Here is a 16,243-nt window from a genome sequence, read left to right on the forward strand (position 1 = left end):
TTTGGAGTGACGAAGGATGAGAAGCAATGTAATAGAGGTGGGTAAAATTATGAGGGCCTCAAATAGGGTGGCCAGCCAGCACCCTTATCCAGGGGCGACAATAGCAAAGTAGCAGAGGACACCGGATGTTGTCTGGATTGGAAAACAAGTCTTACGGGGCAAGGTTGGCGGAGCCGTGACTTTTCTCTTTGGAGCATAGAAGGATGAGAGGAGACGTGATAGAGGCCTGCAGGATTATGAGATGGGGTGGAAAGCTAGCATTTGTTTCCTAGGGCAGGATCAGTATGCACCAAGGGACATCTGTACAAAGTTAGGGGAGACATCAGGGGTACTTTTTTTTACACAGAGAGTTGTGGGTGCCTGGAATGCCTTGCCCGGGATGGTGGTGGAGGCTGAAACATTAGGGGCCTTTAAGAGACTCTTAGACAGGCCCATGGATAAAAGAAAAACAGGGTTATGGAGTAGGGAGGTGTGGTGAATCTCTGCTAAGCTACCTGTCTCCCCTCTGGCAAGCCTTGCTGTACTAACATTGGCTGTCCATTATCTCTACCGTTAAAGACACTCCCCTTGGGAGTATACACCCATTGGGTCAGCACAGCATTGAGCTCTGTCCGTAAGGAGTTTGTACATTCCTCCCTGTGTCTGCATGGATGCTCCAGTTTCCTCCCACCCTCCAAAACTGATTGGGATTTGTAGTTTAATTGGGCAGCTCAGGTCTCAGTGGCCAGAATCGGCTTCCAACTTGCTGTAAATAACATTTTTTTTAAGTTAAATTATCTGCTGTGTATTGCGTGCGTCATGTTCCAGAGAAAGGCTGCTTTGTCTGGTTACGTATGTACAGTTAGACGATAATGAACCTGATGTTTCTGGATTAGGTGAGGAGGAGGGGGAAGGTGTGCGGTGAACTTAAGCCAGAGAGCAGAGGGAGGATGTGATCATACCAGGTGGGTGCAAGGGAGGAGCCCTTTACATTGCCTGGAATGGAACATCTGACTTAGGAGAGGCTGTTTGGTTCCTCTGGAGGAGGGGTGACTGGGGGTGGGTGGGGAGGGAGGGGAGACGTATGGACCTGATAGAGGCAAATGAGATTCTAAGGAGGAGGAGAAAGGAGGGAATCTTTTTCCCTTGGTTGAGGGGATCTGAGGGATTATTTTCTCCGCCCCCCACTGGCAGGAATCTGGAGCTGGACTTTTTTGTTCTGGATTCGAGCATCTGCAGTATCTTGTGGAATCTGGAATGTGCTGCCTGCAGATACTCTCACAGTATTTGATGTAACAAGGCATAGAAGACCAAATGGGACTGGTGGAAATATTTTCTGCATTGCAGGCCTCTGGCTGTACCGTAAAGACAACACAAGTTGGAATCTGCACTGTAAATCCTAACTTGTAGTTATACTTACGTTCTGGAGGTGGCAGGCATGAGCTATACCACCATCTACGGCAGTCTTACCACACGCATATCACTTTTAGTAGTAGGTGCTCTGTGATTTGTAAGGGTTGCTTAAGGTGGTATGTGGGTGGAAAGAAAAAGCTTGAAAACCACTGATTTAATTGTCCCTAATGGACTCGTTTCAGAACTCCAAGGGAAATGGGCAATGACAACTTTTCTCAAGCAAAATATTTCAGTAACAATTCTCAACTTTCCCTTCCCATTCATGCACCACCTTAAGCACCCATCCCTTCCTAAATGGGATGTGAGTGGAAAGAAAAAGGTTGAGAACCACCAATCTAAAGGAAATCATTTTTTTTTTTTATTTCAAATTTAAATTACACATGCAGCACAGTAACATGTCCTTTTGGCCCATGAGCCCATGCTGTTCAATTTACTCACAATTGGTCTACGACCCCAGCAGGTTTTGAATGGTGGGAGAAAACCAGAGAGCCCGAAGGAAACCTTCGCAGACACAGTGAGAATGTACAAACTCCTTACAGACATGGGAGCTCAGCATGTGAAATGTGTGAGCCCAAAACTCCCCATTGCTGGGAGACACAAGGAGGAAAAGAGTGGTCATTTGATCTGGAGAGATGAGATCCAACCACATGGAGATGGTGCCTCTGGGACATCAGGACAGGACTAGCCATGTGGGGGACTTGATGCTTGGGGGAAGAAGGTATCAGACAAGGGCACAGTGCTAATTTGTTAGGTGCTGGAGTTCACCAAAATGGTGACAAGGAGGTCTCGCGAGACCTGGCCTTGGTGGCCACCGTGTTGTATAATTAGTGGCGAACTTTAGGACTATGAAGTAGGATGACCGGTCATGGAACAAGCAGGTATGTCCAGGATCGAGAGTAACGTTCAGCAAGGAGGGTGCGCCGCCGCTGCCATGAGCGGCCCGTGAGATGCCAACGTGACCCCGCAGTGGCCCAATGAGATGACGGAGCGGCCCGGAGTGACAGTCCAGTGAGCTCTGGCAGCACTACACCCCCCTGGTGTCAGACAGGCATTCAAGGATCCCAAGGACAGGGAAGTGGTTGAGGGCCCATTGGAGCAATGAAACCCCTATACAATGGACAAAAGTTGGTGAAACTCAGCAGGACACACACCATCAATAGGAAGCAAAAGTTAACCAAGGGTCTGAACCCTTTGTCAAGGTAAGTGCAAAAAACAGGGAGACACAGAGATACTGGAGGAACTCAGCCGGTCTTGCAGCATCCATAGGAGGTAAAGATATTACCGATGTTTTGGGCCTGAGCCCTTCTTCGAGGTATGAGGAAGAGTTCAGACCCCAAATGTCCGTAATATCTTTACCTCCTATGGGTGCGGTGAGACCGGCTGAGTTCCTCCAGCAATTCTGTGCTCTTGACGAAGGGCTCAGACCCACAATGTTGGACACCCTTTACTTCACATAGACCAGTGCTTCTCAACTGTTTTCAGTCAAGGCTCATCTGGCTTCAGGCCTAACATGCCATGGCCCATGTGCCAATGACTGAGCAATATTTTCAAGTCAAAAGCAGCTCTGTAAGAGGCTCACCTTTATCTAATTTAAAGTATTTTAACCCAGCGATTCTCAACCTTTTTCTTCCCTCTCACATCCCACTTTTAAGTAATCCCCATGCCATTGGTACTCTGTGATTAGTAAGGGATTGCTTAAGGTGGTGTGTGAATGAGAAAGGAAGATTGAGAATCACTGCTCTAGACCCTATTTTGCTTGAGAAGGATTGTCATTGGCCCATTTCCTTTGGAGTTCTGAAACCGTGCACATAACGAGTTCATTAGGTACGATTACAGTGTTTTTTCCATATGGGTCTTTAAAAATGTTAAATCAGTGGTTCTCTTTCCACCCACATCCCACCTTAAGCAATCCCTTAATAATCACAGATAGCACAGGGAATAGTTAAAGTGGAATGTGAGTGGAAAGATAAAGGCTGAGAACCACTGATGTAACATTTTTAAAGGTCCATATGGAAAAAGACTGTGGCCCATTGGTTGAGAACCAGTGCACAGACGCTGAGTCTCTCCAACACCATTGTGCATTGCAGTGCAATCACAGCTTTGCTGTTCAACCTCAAGGAAAACCAACTTGGAACATGACCTTGTTTCCCAAGTGCATACTCGGGTTAGATTGTGTTCCCCTTCACAAGTGCCAAAGGAGGCCTCAATGGTTTAGTGCGAATGATGCAACCTGGTAGCAGGAGGAATATTGCACAAGGTGAGCCTTGACCGTAAACAGTTGAGAAGCACTGGTCTATGGGAAGTAAAGAGTGTCCAACATTCTGAGTCTGAACGCTAAACCTTCAGAGTTCACTCAACGAGTGAAGAGAGCACCTCGCTGCGATGGTTATAGCTTATGAATCTCTGCTCATTCTAGACTGACAACATGCCCTTGAGACAGAGAGAGAGGGAGGGTGAATGGGAAGAGAGAAAAAGAAAATGAGAAAAATGGATAGAGACAGAGAGAACGAGAGATTGAGACAGAGGCACAAAGAGAGAGAAAGAGGACAGAGAGAGAGGGGATGAAGTAAAAGAGGAACAGAGGCAGAGAGAGAGAGAGAGAAATAGTGGGAGAGAGAAAGAGGGCAGAGAGAGCGATTCCTTTCAGAGTTGACCTCTGGATGACAGAGCAAGTACAGCTCTGGTGAGGGGAAGTTTCTGCAACTTGACATCCTATTCTCAGCAATCACTGGGCACAACAGAAATAACACGATTGGTCTCGGAGCTCATTTCAAGCCAACTGTGCTGTTTTATACCAGTTAGCAGTGTATTTGTCCAAAACTTTTCTGTAATTATGTGATGAATTTTTACATCATCGACCACAGTGTGCATGCATTTAAGCATTTTATGAAAAGTTACAAAAATAACTTGATTTCTTGAAAGGACTTAACTATTTTTGCAAAACATACATACGGTAATAGAGTTTCACTTCTGCCCTTTACGAGGAAGGCACCCCAGTGTCACCTTCTACCTGTGTTAGAACGTAGAACACTACAGTACAGTACAGGCCCTTCAGCTCACAGTGTTGTGCCAAACCATATATTCCTTCCAAAGTTAAAAAAAACCTTCCTACCTCGTAACCCTCTATTTCTCTTTCATCCATGTGCCTGTGTAATAGCTCCCAATGATTCAGCCTCCACCACCACCCCTAGCAAGGCATTCCGGGCACCCACAACTCTGTAAAAATGTTACTCCTGATCTCTCCCCTCAATTTTCCTCCTTTCACTCTGTTCAGAGGTAAATTCTGGTGTTTGCAACTCCCACCCTGGGTAAAAGGTCCTGACTGTCTTCCTCTCATAATCTTGTAGACCTTCTCTCATCCTTCTTTGCTCCAAAGAGAAAAGCCTTTGCTCTCCTAACCTTGCACCACGAGACTTATTTTCCAACCCAGGCAACATCCTGGTCAATCTCCTCCACATCCATCCTATAATGAGGGGACCAAGAACTGGACGTAATACTCTAAATATTCCATTCAGGAGAGAAAAAAAACATCTGAGACAAGAAAATCAACTTCAGCCCAGAAGTTAGAACTTAATATTGAAACTACTATGGGTGACTTTCAGGCCCACATTAGCATTTGGGTTAAATACTGCTCCCTGGGGAGTGGGTGATACCCCACAATTGAGAGGAAAAAAAATGACCCAGTCCAAATATTTGCAAGAACCAGCCCGGTCTGACCTCCTGCAGGACGGGGGAAAATAGAAGTTGGCATTTCTGTGATCCTTCCCAGTCTTGTGCTGTAACAGCATCCATAGTGTTCCCAACATGTGCACAGCAAGTTTCCCTCAAGTAACTCGGCGCTGGGGAGCAGACAATGTGTCCCAGTGATATCAGAGGATATCTATCAGCCAGGATATTCGGAGTCTTCCCATGCCCTTCTTCAAAATTTCAAAAGATTTTATTTTATATATTATTAAATTATTTTGGTAAGTAGTCCCCGACTTAGTGGGATTGGCCATAACTTGGATTGGACGCAAGTCGGATTCACCCCACTGTGCGTGGCTTAACGAGATCTTAAAGCAATTTTTAAAAAAATATTTTTAGCAAGGGAATCTTTAATAAAGGATCTCAATATATGTACAGTACAGTGGCTTTACAGTACCGTCAACTCGTCCAATCTCATTGGCCTTTCTGCCTTCCTCATGTTGGTTAATGACTTTCATTATTGCCTCCAAAATTATGGCCTCGTAGCAGATCTATCAGCAAGGGGACATGCTTTTCCTCTTGCTAGCCATGTTTCTAGGGCCCCTACAAAGCGGCGACTGCACACATGGCCCTACCTAAGCGTGATGTTGCGCACGCAAAGATGCGCAGTTTTGATCGCATGTGCGGGCGGACGTAACTCGCGTAGGTCGGACGTCGAGGACTGCCTGTATACAGCAGTTCCCCCTCATCCGCAGGGGGTATGTTCCATGACCCTCAGTGGATGCCTGAAAACTAAGGATAGTATTGAACCCAATATATACTGTACCTATACATCAAACCTATGATAAAGATTAATTTATAAATTAGGCACAATAAGAGATTAATGACAATAACTAATAATAAAATTATGACAATTTTAAAAATAAGGGCTACTTGAACACAAGGACTGCGATACCACGAAAGCCTATCTGATAACCGAGACGGCTACTAAGTGACTAACAGGCGGGTAGCGCGGATATGCTGGACAAAGGGATGATTCATGTCCTGGGAGGGATGGTGTGAGATTTAATCTCGCTGCTCAGAACGGTGCACCACTTAAAACTTAAGAATTGGTTATTTCTGGAATTTTCCATTTAATATTTTTGGACAGCGGGTAACTGAAGCTGCGGAAAGTTAAACCACGGATAAGGGGAGACTGCTGTGTTTGTTTTGGATCGCTATGTCATTTGTGTGTAGGGCAGAGAGGATCTTAGTTTGATATTTCTAATGGGGCAGGGCTGTGCCAGAGTATCTGGAGTGGGTTTTCAGGCCAAACCTGACTCCTTCACACTGGCCCACATCCATATAAAATCATGAGGGGCTTAGACAGGGTGGACAGCCAGCACCGTCTTCCTTGCTACTCATTAATAGCAAATAGCAGAGGACGTCTGATTGAGGTGAGTGGAGGAAAGTTTAGAGGAGGGTCAGAGGGAGGTGTTTTAATCAGAGAGTGGTGGGCGTCTGGAATGCATTGCTGTGGGTGGTGCTGGAGGCTGGTAAAATGGGGACATTCATGGGTGTGAGAAGGGTAGAGGGTTAGGAGTGAGGTTGGGAAGAATTAGATTGTTGTGGAGTAGGTTTACGGGGGCCAGAACAACATATTGGCTGAAGAGCCTGTAATGTTCTATGTTGCATAGAAATCTACAACTCAGCAGGCCCTTTGGCCCACAGTGTTATGCTGACCTAATAACCTACTTCCAACAACTGCCAAGAATTTCCCAACTGCATCACACTCCATTTTTCTCAGTTCCATGTACAGTATATCCTCATGTACTAGTCGAGCATTTTGGACCCATTTTTCGGGTCAAATTTGGGGGAAGTCGACTTTTGCACGGGCTATACTCATGAGTGTGGTAAGCATCTGCATCATTTAAAGTGTCGGGAGCTCGGATGGGCTGGACTGGATGGTAAGTCTGCGATCAGGGGCGCCGGGAGCTCAGATGGGTGGGCGGGTGGGGCATCCATAGGCGGTAAAGATATAGACGTTTCAGGCCTGAGCCCTTCTTCAAGGAATAAGTAAAAACCAGGAAGGAATTTGAATTCCTCTTATCCTATCCAGTTAACACCTTTTTGTCTGTTGGTCTGGACTCTTCCTCCTGCCCTTTTCTAATCTTTATCCAGATGCCTTCCTGATCTTTTTTTTTCTCTGCGTATACCTTGAGGCCAGAAACTTGGGTGATATATTGAAGCTAGCTGACCTTCCTCCAACACGTCCGGGTTTTTACTACACTCTCAGCGTCTGCAGACTTTCATGTTTCACACTGACCCTCTTGCCCATGGCCAGGACTGCACACAATACCTGAGCAACATGTGGCAGGCTCTGCAAGTCGCTGACTCATCAAACGAGTACATCAGAAAATCGTGGCTGTTCGCCGTTCCGTTCTCCGGGAAGATGTTCGACCTGGAAGTCATTTCAACACCACATCAGAAGAGCACTGCATTAGGATCACATCCCTCCTTCCGCTGCCATCTGTTCTCTGATCAATTTCTAAGCCCTTGGACAACATCTTTGAAAGATGCTTCATTTCTCCCTGCTCTGTCCAGGCTGAAGGTTTCCTCCAAGTATTTATTCCACTCCCTCTGGAATGTTTCCATAGGGATCCTGCTTTCTCTGCACTTTCACACAGCTGTGCTGGTGAATCAAGGGGAGTCAATCTCACTGGTCAGTGAATCCAGGAGCCAGAGTGAACTTGGGGGAGTGGGATGTCACCGGCTGGAATTCAGATGGGCAGGAGCTCATTGGATGGCGAATCTGGTGGTTAGGTGGTCTCACTAGCTGGTGAACCCGGGGTGGGTGGGATCTTACCTGCTCATGAGTTTGGGTAAAGGGATCTCACTGGTTGGTGATTCTGGGGGGGAAGGGGAAAGGGGTGGCAGGCGAACTCAGATAGACTCACTGACGTGCTTTGGGGAGTGGGTCCAGTGGTGTGGCTATGGGGGGGAGTGCAAGGGGAGCACATATTTCAAAAGTTGTGTTCCCCCCACTCCACTCCGCTCCACTGCCACCACCCCCCCCCCCCCAGATGTTGCTGCCTTCCCCCAGCTTGGTCCAACGCCATCTCCAACCCCTTTCTCCAACACCGCCTCCACCCCCCATTCCAATGCGGCCAAAAGAAATTGGTGCGGCCCGCCCTTCAACCACTGACTCACCAGCTGACACGGCTCCATTTTTATGCTCTCACTCCCCCTAACTTTAGAACCTGACTATGACCCTGGTGTAGTCCCACCTTCAGGTGACATTGGGGGGAGTTGAGCTCTCTCCAGTTGGCATATCCACAGGGTGGGGTCTATCACTGGTGAGGTTGAGGTGGGCAGTGCCCACCGACTGGTGAAATGGGGGTACAGGGTCCCACTGGCTGATGGAGTTTGGGTCGCAGGGTCTCACTGCCTGGTGATGTTGGGGTGTGAGGTCTCACTGGTTGAAAGAATTGGGGACAGTGCCTGGTGAGGTTGGGTGTGGGGTCCCACCATCTGGTTGAGATTAGATATGGGGTCTCAGACTGGGAATGCCACTGAGCAATGTTTCCTCTAATTTTTAGTAGTCGGTGGGCGCAAAAATCTTATGTTGTGCCAATATTTTCCTGTGACAAAAGTATGTGTGCATTGAATACTTGTGCAATTGTTAAATTGTTTCAAGGTAATTTTGGCACAGCATCTCTCTCTCAAGGCCGATAAAACTTTTAATATAACAGAAGTATGGTTGCATTCTATGAAGTAACATTTAGTTAAGATTTTATATTCACATTATTTTATATTCACATTATTGTGCGCACATTAATTTCCTTTTTGCACTGGTTGTAAAACGTGTGCGCACATGCACAGTTTTGAGGGAACAGTGCCTCTGAGCGCTCCAGGACTAAGCCTCACCCTTGCCCTGGCTGGTGTCAGTTCGCACCTCCTGGGCGCAGACAACAGGTGCCGTTTCAGACCCAGAGGTCACATCCATTATTCCCCGGATGTCTTGCTAAGGTCTGACCACACAATAGGGTGGCACGGTTGGCACAGCGGTTAGTGCAATGCCATTACATCACTAGCAGTCAGGACTGGGGTTCAAATCCTGCGCTGTCCGTAAGGAGTTGGTACGTTCTCCCCGTGTCTGCGTCGGTTTTCCCCGGGGGCTTCAGTTTCCTCCCACTATTTGAAACATACCGGGGGTGTAGGTTAATGGGGTGTAATTGGGTGGAATGGACTCAAAGGCCAAAATGGCCTGTTACTGTATGTCTAAATTTTTTAAAATTAAATTTAAATTTAATACTTGCTTCTTGCCCCATATTCAAAGGACTTCTGCTTGCTAATCCTCCTTCCAAATATCCGATCTGGAAATATTGCTGTCCATTCTCATTGCACCCATTTTGACGGTAAACTTACAGTGCCATTTCAAATTGTTCCAGCCACTTTTTCTTCAGCTCTCTGGTCTTGAAGAAGAATTCATAGTCGTATTGTCCATGGGTGTCAATGAGATAGAACATATAGTTCCACTGGTTGAGGACAGAGGAAACAGAGAGAATCTCAGTAATGCTTGACGTTGTAGTAAGACCACTAATCACAGTGCCTTACTCGAGCCAACCTCCACGCTGCTCATTCACCAATGCCATCTCATCCAATCTCTAGTCCCCTCCAGCCCTCTGGGGAAGGCTCAAAGAACACAGAGAGAATCATGAAAGTCTGCAGACACTGTGATTGCAGTAAAAACACACAGAAATGCTGGAGGAACTCAGCCGGTCTCGTAGCGTCCACAGGAGGTAAAGATATTTAACTGGTGTTTGAGGCCCGAGTGAAGAACTTGCCTCTTACATCACCCCCCCCCCCGTATTCAAAACATCTTAAGTTCTTAAATGTTGTGCCCCATTTCAGCCCCGGGAAAAAGCCACTGGCTTTTGAGAGGCAATCGATGCCTCTCAACATCTTGCGCATCTCCAGCGGGTCACCCCTTCCGTCCACCATCACTACGAGGAGAAAAGGCCAAGTTTGGTCAGTGTTAGACATCAGCTGCTCACCTGCGCAATCAATCCTCTCACTCTGTCACCAAAGGGAGCTCCCAGCCTTGAGCCCTGCTTGCAAGGACATGGACAATTCTAGCCGGCTGTTCACTCCACCCCTGAAGATCAGCTCCACCCACGGAGTAACTGAACCTCCCATCAGGAAATAGCACATCATCAGAGAGATTACAATCTCACCTTCTTGGAATCTTTGCTTCCCATTGGATCATCCTTTATTTGATAAAAAGGCAGGTCAATTATTTCCTTCATTTCGTAGTTCTCTCCTTTCCGTTTGCAGATAATAACAGCTTTATCAAACAGGAAGGCATACCTGCAAGGAGGAAAAGATGCTTCTGAATGACTGTAGTGCAGGGTCCCTGTACTATCCCACCAAGACCACCCACAAATTGGAGCAACAACACTTGATTTTCAGACTGCACACACTCCAATCATTAACTGACTCCTTTCCTGCAGCTCTCCACCCCTCCTCCCTCTCCATTCACAGAGTCGTCCCCTGCATGCTGGTGTGCACTCCTTCCCTTCTCCATCTATTACCTCCTGCCACTGGGACTGTGCTCCTCTCCCTGCCCCACCCCACCATCATTCTGCTTGGGCGCCTGCCTGCATTTTTCGTCCCTTGATGAAAGGCTGAAGCCGAAATGTTGGTTACACTGTTTGACCTGCTGAGTTTCTCCAGCATTGTGCTATTACAAGTCTGCAGAGTTTCGTGTTTACTGGTGAGGGAGAAACTTAGCAGGTCATTGAGAATCCAGTGTCGAGAATGAGTAACATTTACATACAACCTGCAACATGCGATGTGGTTAAAAAAAAGGGTCATCCAGAATAATCCCAGATCCTGTTAGTTCCTCAAATCCGGACCCAATGCCTCAAAAATATTTTCAACCATTCACAACAGTCCTGGGTGAAAGTTTATTCCTCATTTTGTGTAAGGAGTGTGACCTTCTCCCCGTATCTGCATGGGTTTTCCAGTTTCCTCCTAGAGGGTTGTAGATCAATTGGGTGTAATTAGGTGGCCTGGGCTATAGTGGGCCGAAATGTCAAGCATTACTTAGTTGAAACCCAGGCTGTGTGGCTGTGGTTTCACCCTTTCTGTTATAATGGATTTAATTTTCTGCACCGGTGAGAGCTAAGCAAACCGACATTATTTTACTGCACGTTCAGAAAACATCATAGATCAGAAATCAGGGAACATGGAACCAAGGTAATTTATGTAAGGAACAGAAGGTTGAGGTAAAGATGGGGAGTGGGGCCAGCCAGTGACTAAGATGGTGGTGGGGTCGGAGTCTCTGAGAAAAGGGCAGGACCAGAGTACCAGGGAAAGGGGTGAGTCTACTCCCTGAGAGGGAGTCACTGACAAGGGACTTTCATTTTTAATTGTTTAAGTTTAGACATTACAGAGCGTGTCAAAAGAACCAAAGACGTGTTGATCCAAATCAAGGTTTTTATTAACTAAAAGACTGGAGCATATCATATAGTCTGGCTAGGAGCAATTCTTTAAGACCTGCCAGTTGGTGTGGCTACGCTCTCAGCCAATCACAGTCATCCTACACTACAATCTGTACATATACACATTGGTGATAGAATCTGTACTATCACAGACATACAACATGGTAACAGACCTTTTCGGCCCACTATAGCCCAGGCCACCCAATTACACCCAATTGATCTACAACCCTCTGGGAGGAAACCGGAGCCCCAGGGAAAACCCATGCAGATACGGGGAGAAGGTCACATTCCTTACAGACAGCGCGGAATTCCAACCCAGGTCCTGATCGCTGGTGCTGTAACAGTGTTGCGCTAACCCATGCCACCCTTGAACTTGATATTGCCATGGGTTGATGCTGTGAATCAGTAATGAGGATTTATCTAACAATAGGTTGAAGCCTGAGAAAATCCAGTCTGAAGAGTACTAAAAAAAAATTCCTCGTCCCACAACCATCGCGCTGAGGAACCTCACTTACCTGTCCTGCTTGGAACGTTTGTCCGCAGTAATTATGCGGAGTTCTCCGTCCATCTTGGGTCGCCCATAGTTGGCCAGGGATTGGTTCTAGGTTGAAATTAAAGCAATGAACAGGAGACCTATGAAGAGAGGGTATGACTGACATCTCAACTGGTCCACTCTCTGCCCAGAATCCAACCTTTGCACATATACAGCAGATGGTGCTGAACTCCTATGGCTAACTTCAAAATTCCTACCATTGCCTAACTTGAGATTTAACCTCCCTCTCTAGAGTCATAAAGCATAGAAACAAGTCCTGCCCACGCCAAACAAAATGTCCCACCCACACAAGTCCCAACTGCCCACTCATAAAGATTTTCCTATTGAACCTTTGATAGCTTCTCTTGCCTTTTAAATCAGTCATTTTCAAACTTTTTCTTTCCACCTTAAGTAATCCCTATGTCATCGGGGCTCTGTGATTAGTAAGGGGTTGCTTAAGGTGGTATGTGGATGGGAGGGGAAGGTTGAGAATCACTGCTCTAGACCCAATTGTTACTGAAATATTTTGCTTGAGTAAAAATGACATTTGGTCCATTTCCTCCGGAGTTCTGAAACCGTGCACATAACGAATCCATTAGGTACGATTAAAACAGTGTTTTCAAACTTTTTTCTTTCTACTCACATACCACCTTAAGCAATCCCTTATTAATCACAGAGCACAAGGCATAGGCATACTCGTGAATCTTCTTCCTGATTGGAGGAGCGTAGTGAGGAGTGTGTGGCCAGGGTCGGATGAGTCTTCCAATGTGTCGGCAGCTTTCTCCAAGGCACCAGGAGGTGTAGATGGAGGAGGGGGTGTGATGGACTGAGCTGCGCGAGGTTTTGCTGCACAAAGGGTAGCTGGGAAGTGCAACCATTGCTTCATAGCTCCAGCGACCAGGGCTCACCCTGACCCCCGGTACTGACTGTGTGGAGTTTGCATCTCCTCCCTATGACTGTTGGATCCCCCCAGATGCTCTGGTTTCCTCACAATTGGCTGCTGTAAGTTATTCCTAATGTGTAGGTAAAGGGGGCTCCATCTGGGGAAGGGAGAAGTTGTTGGAATGTGGGGAATATTTAAAAAATAGGATTTGTGTGGGATTAGTGCATCTTGGCGCCTCACAGTTTGGCGGGCAGCAACCTCCTTTGAAGAAGACCGCAGAGCCCACCTCACTGACAAAAGGCAAAGGAGGAAAAACCCAACACCCAACCCCAACCAACCAATTTTCCCCTGCAACCGCTGCAATCGTGTCTGCCTGTCCCGCATCGGACTTGTCAGCCACAAACGAGCATGCAGCTGACGTGGACTTTTTACTCCCTCCATAAATCTTCGTCCGCGAAGCCAAGCCAAAGAAGAAAGTATAAATGAGTATTTAGTGGATTTGGAATAAACCATTTACTCTCATATACATCAAGATACAGTGGAAAACAATGTTTTGTATGCTATCCAGACAAGTCTAGACAGTCTACAAGATTCAGAGAGGCATAGAACAGTAGACAGTCAGCACCTTTTTCCCAGGTGTGACCTAACACCAGAGGACATCTGCTCAAGTGAAAGAAGGAAAGTTTAGGGGAAACGTCAGGGGTAAATGGAGGCTGAGATATCGGGGGGGGATTTAAGAGACTCTGAGGCATGAAAAATAGAGGGTTACAAGGTAGGAAAGGTTTGGTACTTTTTTTAAGGAATATATGGGTCTGCATAATATCGAGGGCTGAAGGGCTTGAACTGTATTCTATGTTGTATACTGTATCGTGTTCTGAAATGGTTGGTAGCAGTTAGTGCAACGCCTTTACAGCACTAGCAATCGAGATCAGACTAGGGTTCGAATTCCACACTATAAGTAAGGAGTTTGTATGTTCATCCTCTGTCTGTGTGGGTTTTCCTCAGGGGCTCCAGTTTCCTCCCACCCTTCAAAATGTACCAGGGGTGTACGGGGTGTAAATCGAGTGGCACAGATTTATGGGCCGAAATGGCCTGTTACCATTCTGCATGTCTAAATATAAGTCAACCCATGCTAAGAACTGTAGGACTGGCTCAATGCCACACACTGGGTGGTCCAGGCAGACATATAGATCCACCGGCTGTTATGTCATCTCACTGCCCTGCTCAATCGCCATCGCTATAAGCTGCCAAAATCCTTTGCTCCCAGGTTTGAGTCAGTCCTGTTTATCCCTCCATGGGGATGCCTCTCAGATAGACTTGTGCGCTTTTTGAATCAACTTTGTAAATAAAAACTGGGGACTGAGCCCCAGGTTCCCAATCCGAGCAGTTTATCAACTCACCAGGTTGTCTATTGAACACTGGAAGCTTGTAATTTGCTTGAGAGTTTCACTGTCTCTTTTCACTTCATTTACACACTGGGCCAAATCCTGAGGGAAAGGAAGATAATCAATGTTAAGCAAATCCTATTCTTGAAATGACTTCTCAGGGAATACAACACAATTGCAACTCGCCCAGACTCACCCTCATGGAATCCAAGGCCATTCTCAGGTTCTCCTTATCCCTTGGATCAGTGGTGTGTTTGACTAATTCCTGCAGGAGCACATCAGCGAGATGTTAGGTTGCATCGTGGGCAATTAGTGAGTTCCTTCAAGGTCTCTCATACTCCTACCCAAGTTGGAAACACATCACCACCGGCTACTTCGAGACGAGAAAACATTTTCACCGCGGTTCAACAAAACCTCTCAGCACCACTTCTCAAACCCTTGTTAATTTCCAATTTCTGAGAATTAATGTTCAAAAGGAAAAAAAAGTCTCTCCCTGAAGACTGGTGCAAAGTTTCCGTATCCAAAGAGTGATCAATCTACATTCACAAACATTGATCCTGGCAGTGTAAACCTGGCAAAGATGAATCTCAACCCATCAGAATAAACAGCGCAAGAAAGAACTACAGTCAGTATTGGAAGTGGGCAGCAAAGTGTGGCCGGAGTCGGTGATGGGAATTATTCCCAGGTTTGTTCCTCTGCCAAACCTCACCTGCAGCAAGAGGTGATACTTCAAGACTCTCTGCATGGGAACCATCAACAGATCTCGTAGGGTGAATCTTCCATTGTTAGCTCTTTTCGAGCATTCCTGGGAGAAAAAAAAATTGACAGTGATTGCACTGGACAGAAGGTTTCCTGATTATATTGGAGGGTTGGATTGGAGCCTGGGTTGCCGATGAATTCAACATTGGGAACACGAAGTGAATCCATGAACATTCAATGACTCTTTTGCTTCTCTTTCTCTCTAACACTAAGGGGCACCGGGTGACAATCATAGTGATTCTTTGTCATACGCCAGGCAGAAGGCAATTTTTGTGTAATATTTCATGTTCTGTAATTTTACGTATTCTGTAATATTATATGACCAGAAAAAGAATCTTGAACCTTATGGAAAAGGTGACAGAAGGGGGAACATATTGCTAAGGCACCACAGCTGTTTCCAAAGGCTCCTACCTCCAATTTCAACCGTATGTCCTCTCTTGAGCTCGCGATCTTGTCCAAGTGTTTTGAGGCTGCTTCAACTTGACTGCAGTACCTTCCATACAGAAGCAACCTTTAGAAATGCACAACAACAAAAAAAATTAGTCAGCCTTGTCGCCAAAGCTGTGCACGTCTGCACGCACACGTTTTGCAACCAGGGCACCAAGGAAATTAATGTGCCTAAAATAATGTAGTAATTAATAATTCTACTTATTGAAAATAGTCTCTAGCTTTATAGAATGTAATCATACTTGTATAATATTAAAACATGCCAGTACAGCACGGTAGAAGGCCCGAGAGATTTGGGGGGAACGAAGATTCAGGGTAAAAACCATTTCCGCTGTTCAAGCAGGTGAAAGAGTCGAAAAATTAACACCAGGGCTTTTGGCAGTGAAAATGGAATGAAAGAAACGTGAAAGATTGGCTGCGCCAAATAATCTTGAACCAATTTCAGTGTGCAGAGACTTTTGTCACAGGGAACAAATTTGCACAACCTAAGATTTTTTGCACACACTGACTACTACAAAATTAGAGGGAATGTTGGTCCTATCGCCATTCTCTTCGAGCACCTACTACTTTTGGGAGCAGAAGGCAGGAAGGAAGGTAACAATGCCAGACTCTCGAGCGATTTGGCTGTTTCCTTTGAATGGCCCTGTTTTTTTTTCTCAATTGACTTTGGAAAGCT

At 46.2% G+C, this 16,243-nt stretch overlaps 1 protein-coding gene across 5 annotated transcripts in view; it reads right to left on the reverse strand.

Moving 5' to 3' along the window:
- Nucleotides 1-16,243, reverse strand: part of LOC138758442 (proto-oncogene vav-like) — a 111,246-nt gene that overhangs the window by 13,858 nt on the left and 81,145 nt on the right. For all 5 annotated transcript variants that reach the window (XM_069927356.1, XM_069927355.1, XM_069927354.1 and 2 more), the window contains 8 exons: nucleotides 15,532-15,631; nucleotides 15,071-15,166; nucleotides 14,558-14,626; nucleotides 14,377-14,463; nucleotides 12,077-12,162; nucleotides 10,293-10,425; nucleotides 9,484-9,593; nucleotides 7,415-7,516 (listed from right to left, as the gene is read on the reverse strand). In XM_069927356.1, coding sequence (XP_069783457.1) covers nucleotides 7,415-7,516; nucleotides 9,484-9,593; nucleotides 10,293-10,425; nucleotides 12,077-12,162; nucleotides 14,377-14,463; nucleotides 14,558-14,626; nucleotides 15,071-15,166; nucleotides 15,532-15,631 — 783 coding nt within the window. The remainder of the gene's footprint in view (nucleotides 1-7,414; nucleotides 7,517-9,483; nucleotides 9,594-10,292; nucleotides 10,426-12,076; nucleotides 12,163-14,376; nucleotides 14,464-14,557; nucleotides 14,627-15,070; nucleotides 15,167-15,531; nucleotides 15,632-16,243) is intronic.

This window comes from Narcine bancroftii, chromosome 3 (genome assembly GCF_036971445.1).
Source record: "Narcine bancroftii isolate sNarBan1 chromosome 3, sNarBan1.hap1, whole genome shotgun sequence".
In the NCBI taxonomy this organism is placed as follows: domain Eukaryota; kingdom Metazoa; phylum Chordata; class Chondrichthyes; order Torpediniformes; family Narcinidae; genus Narcine; species Narcine bancroftii.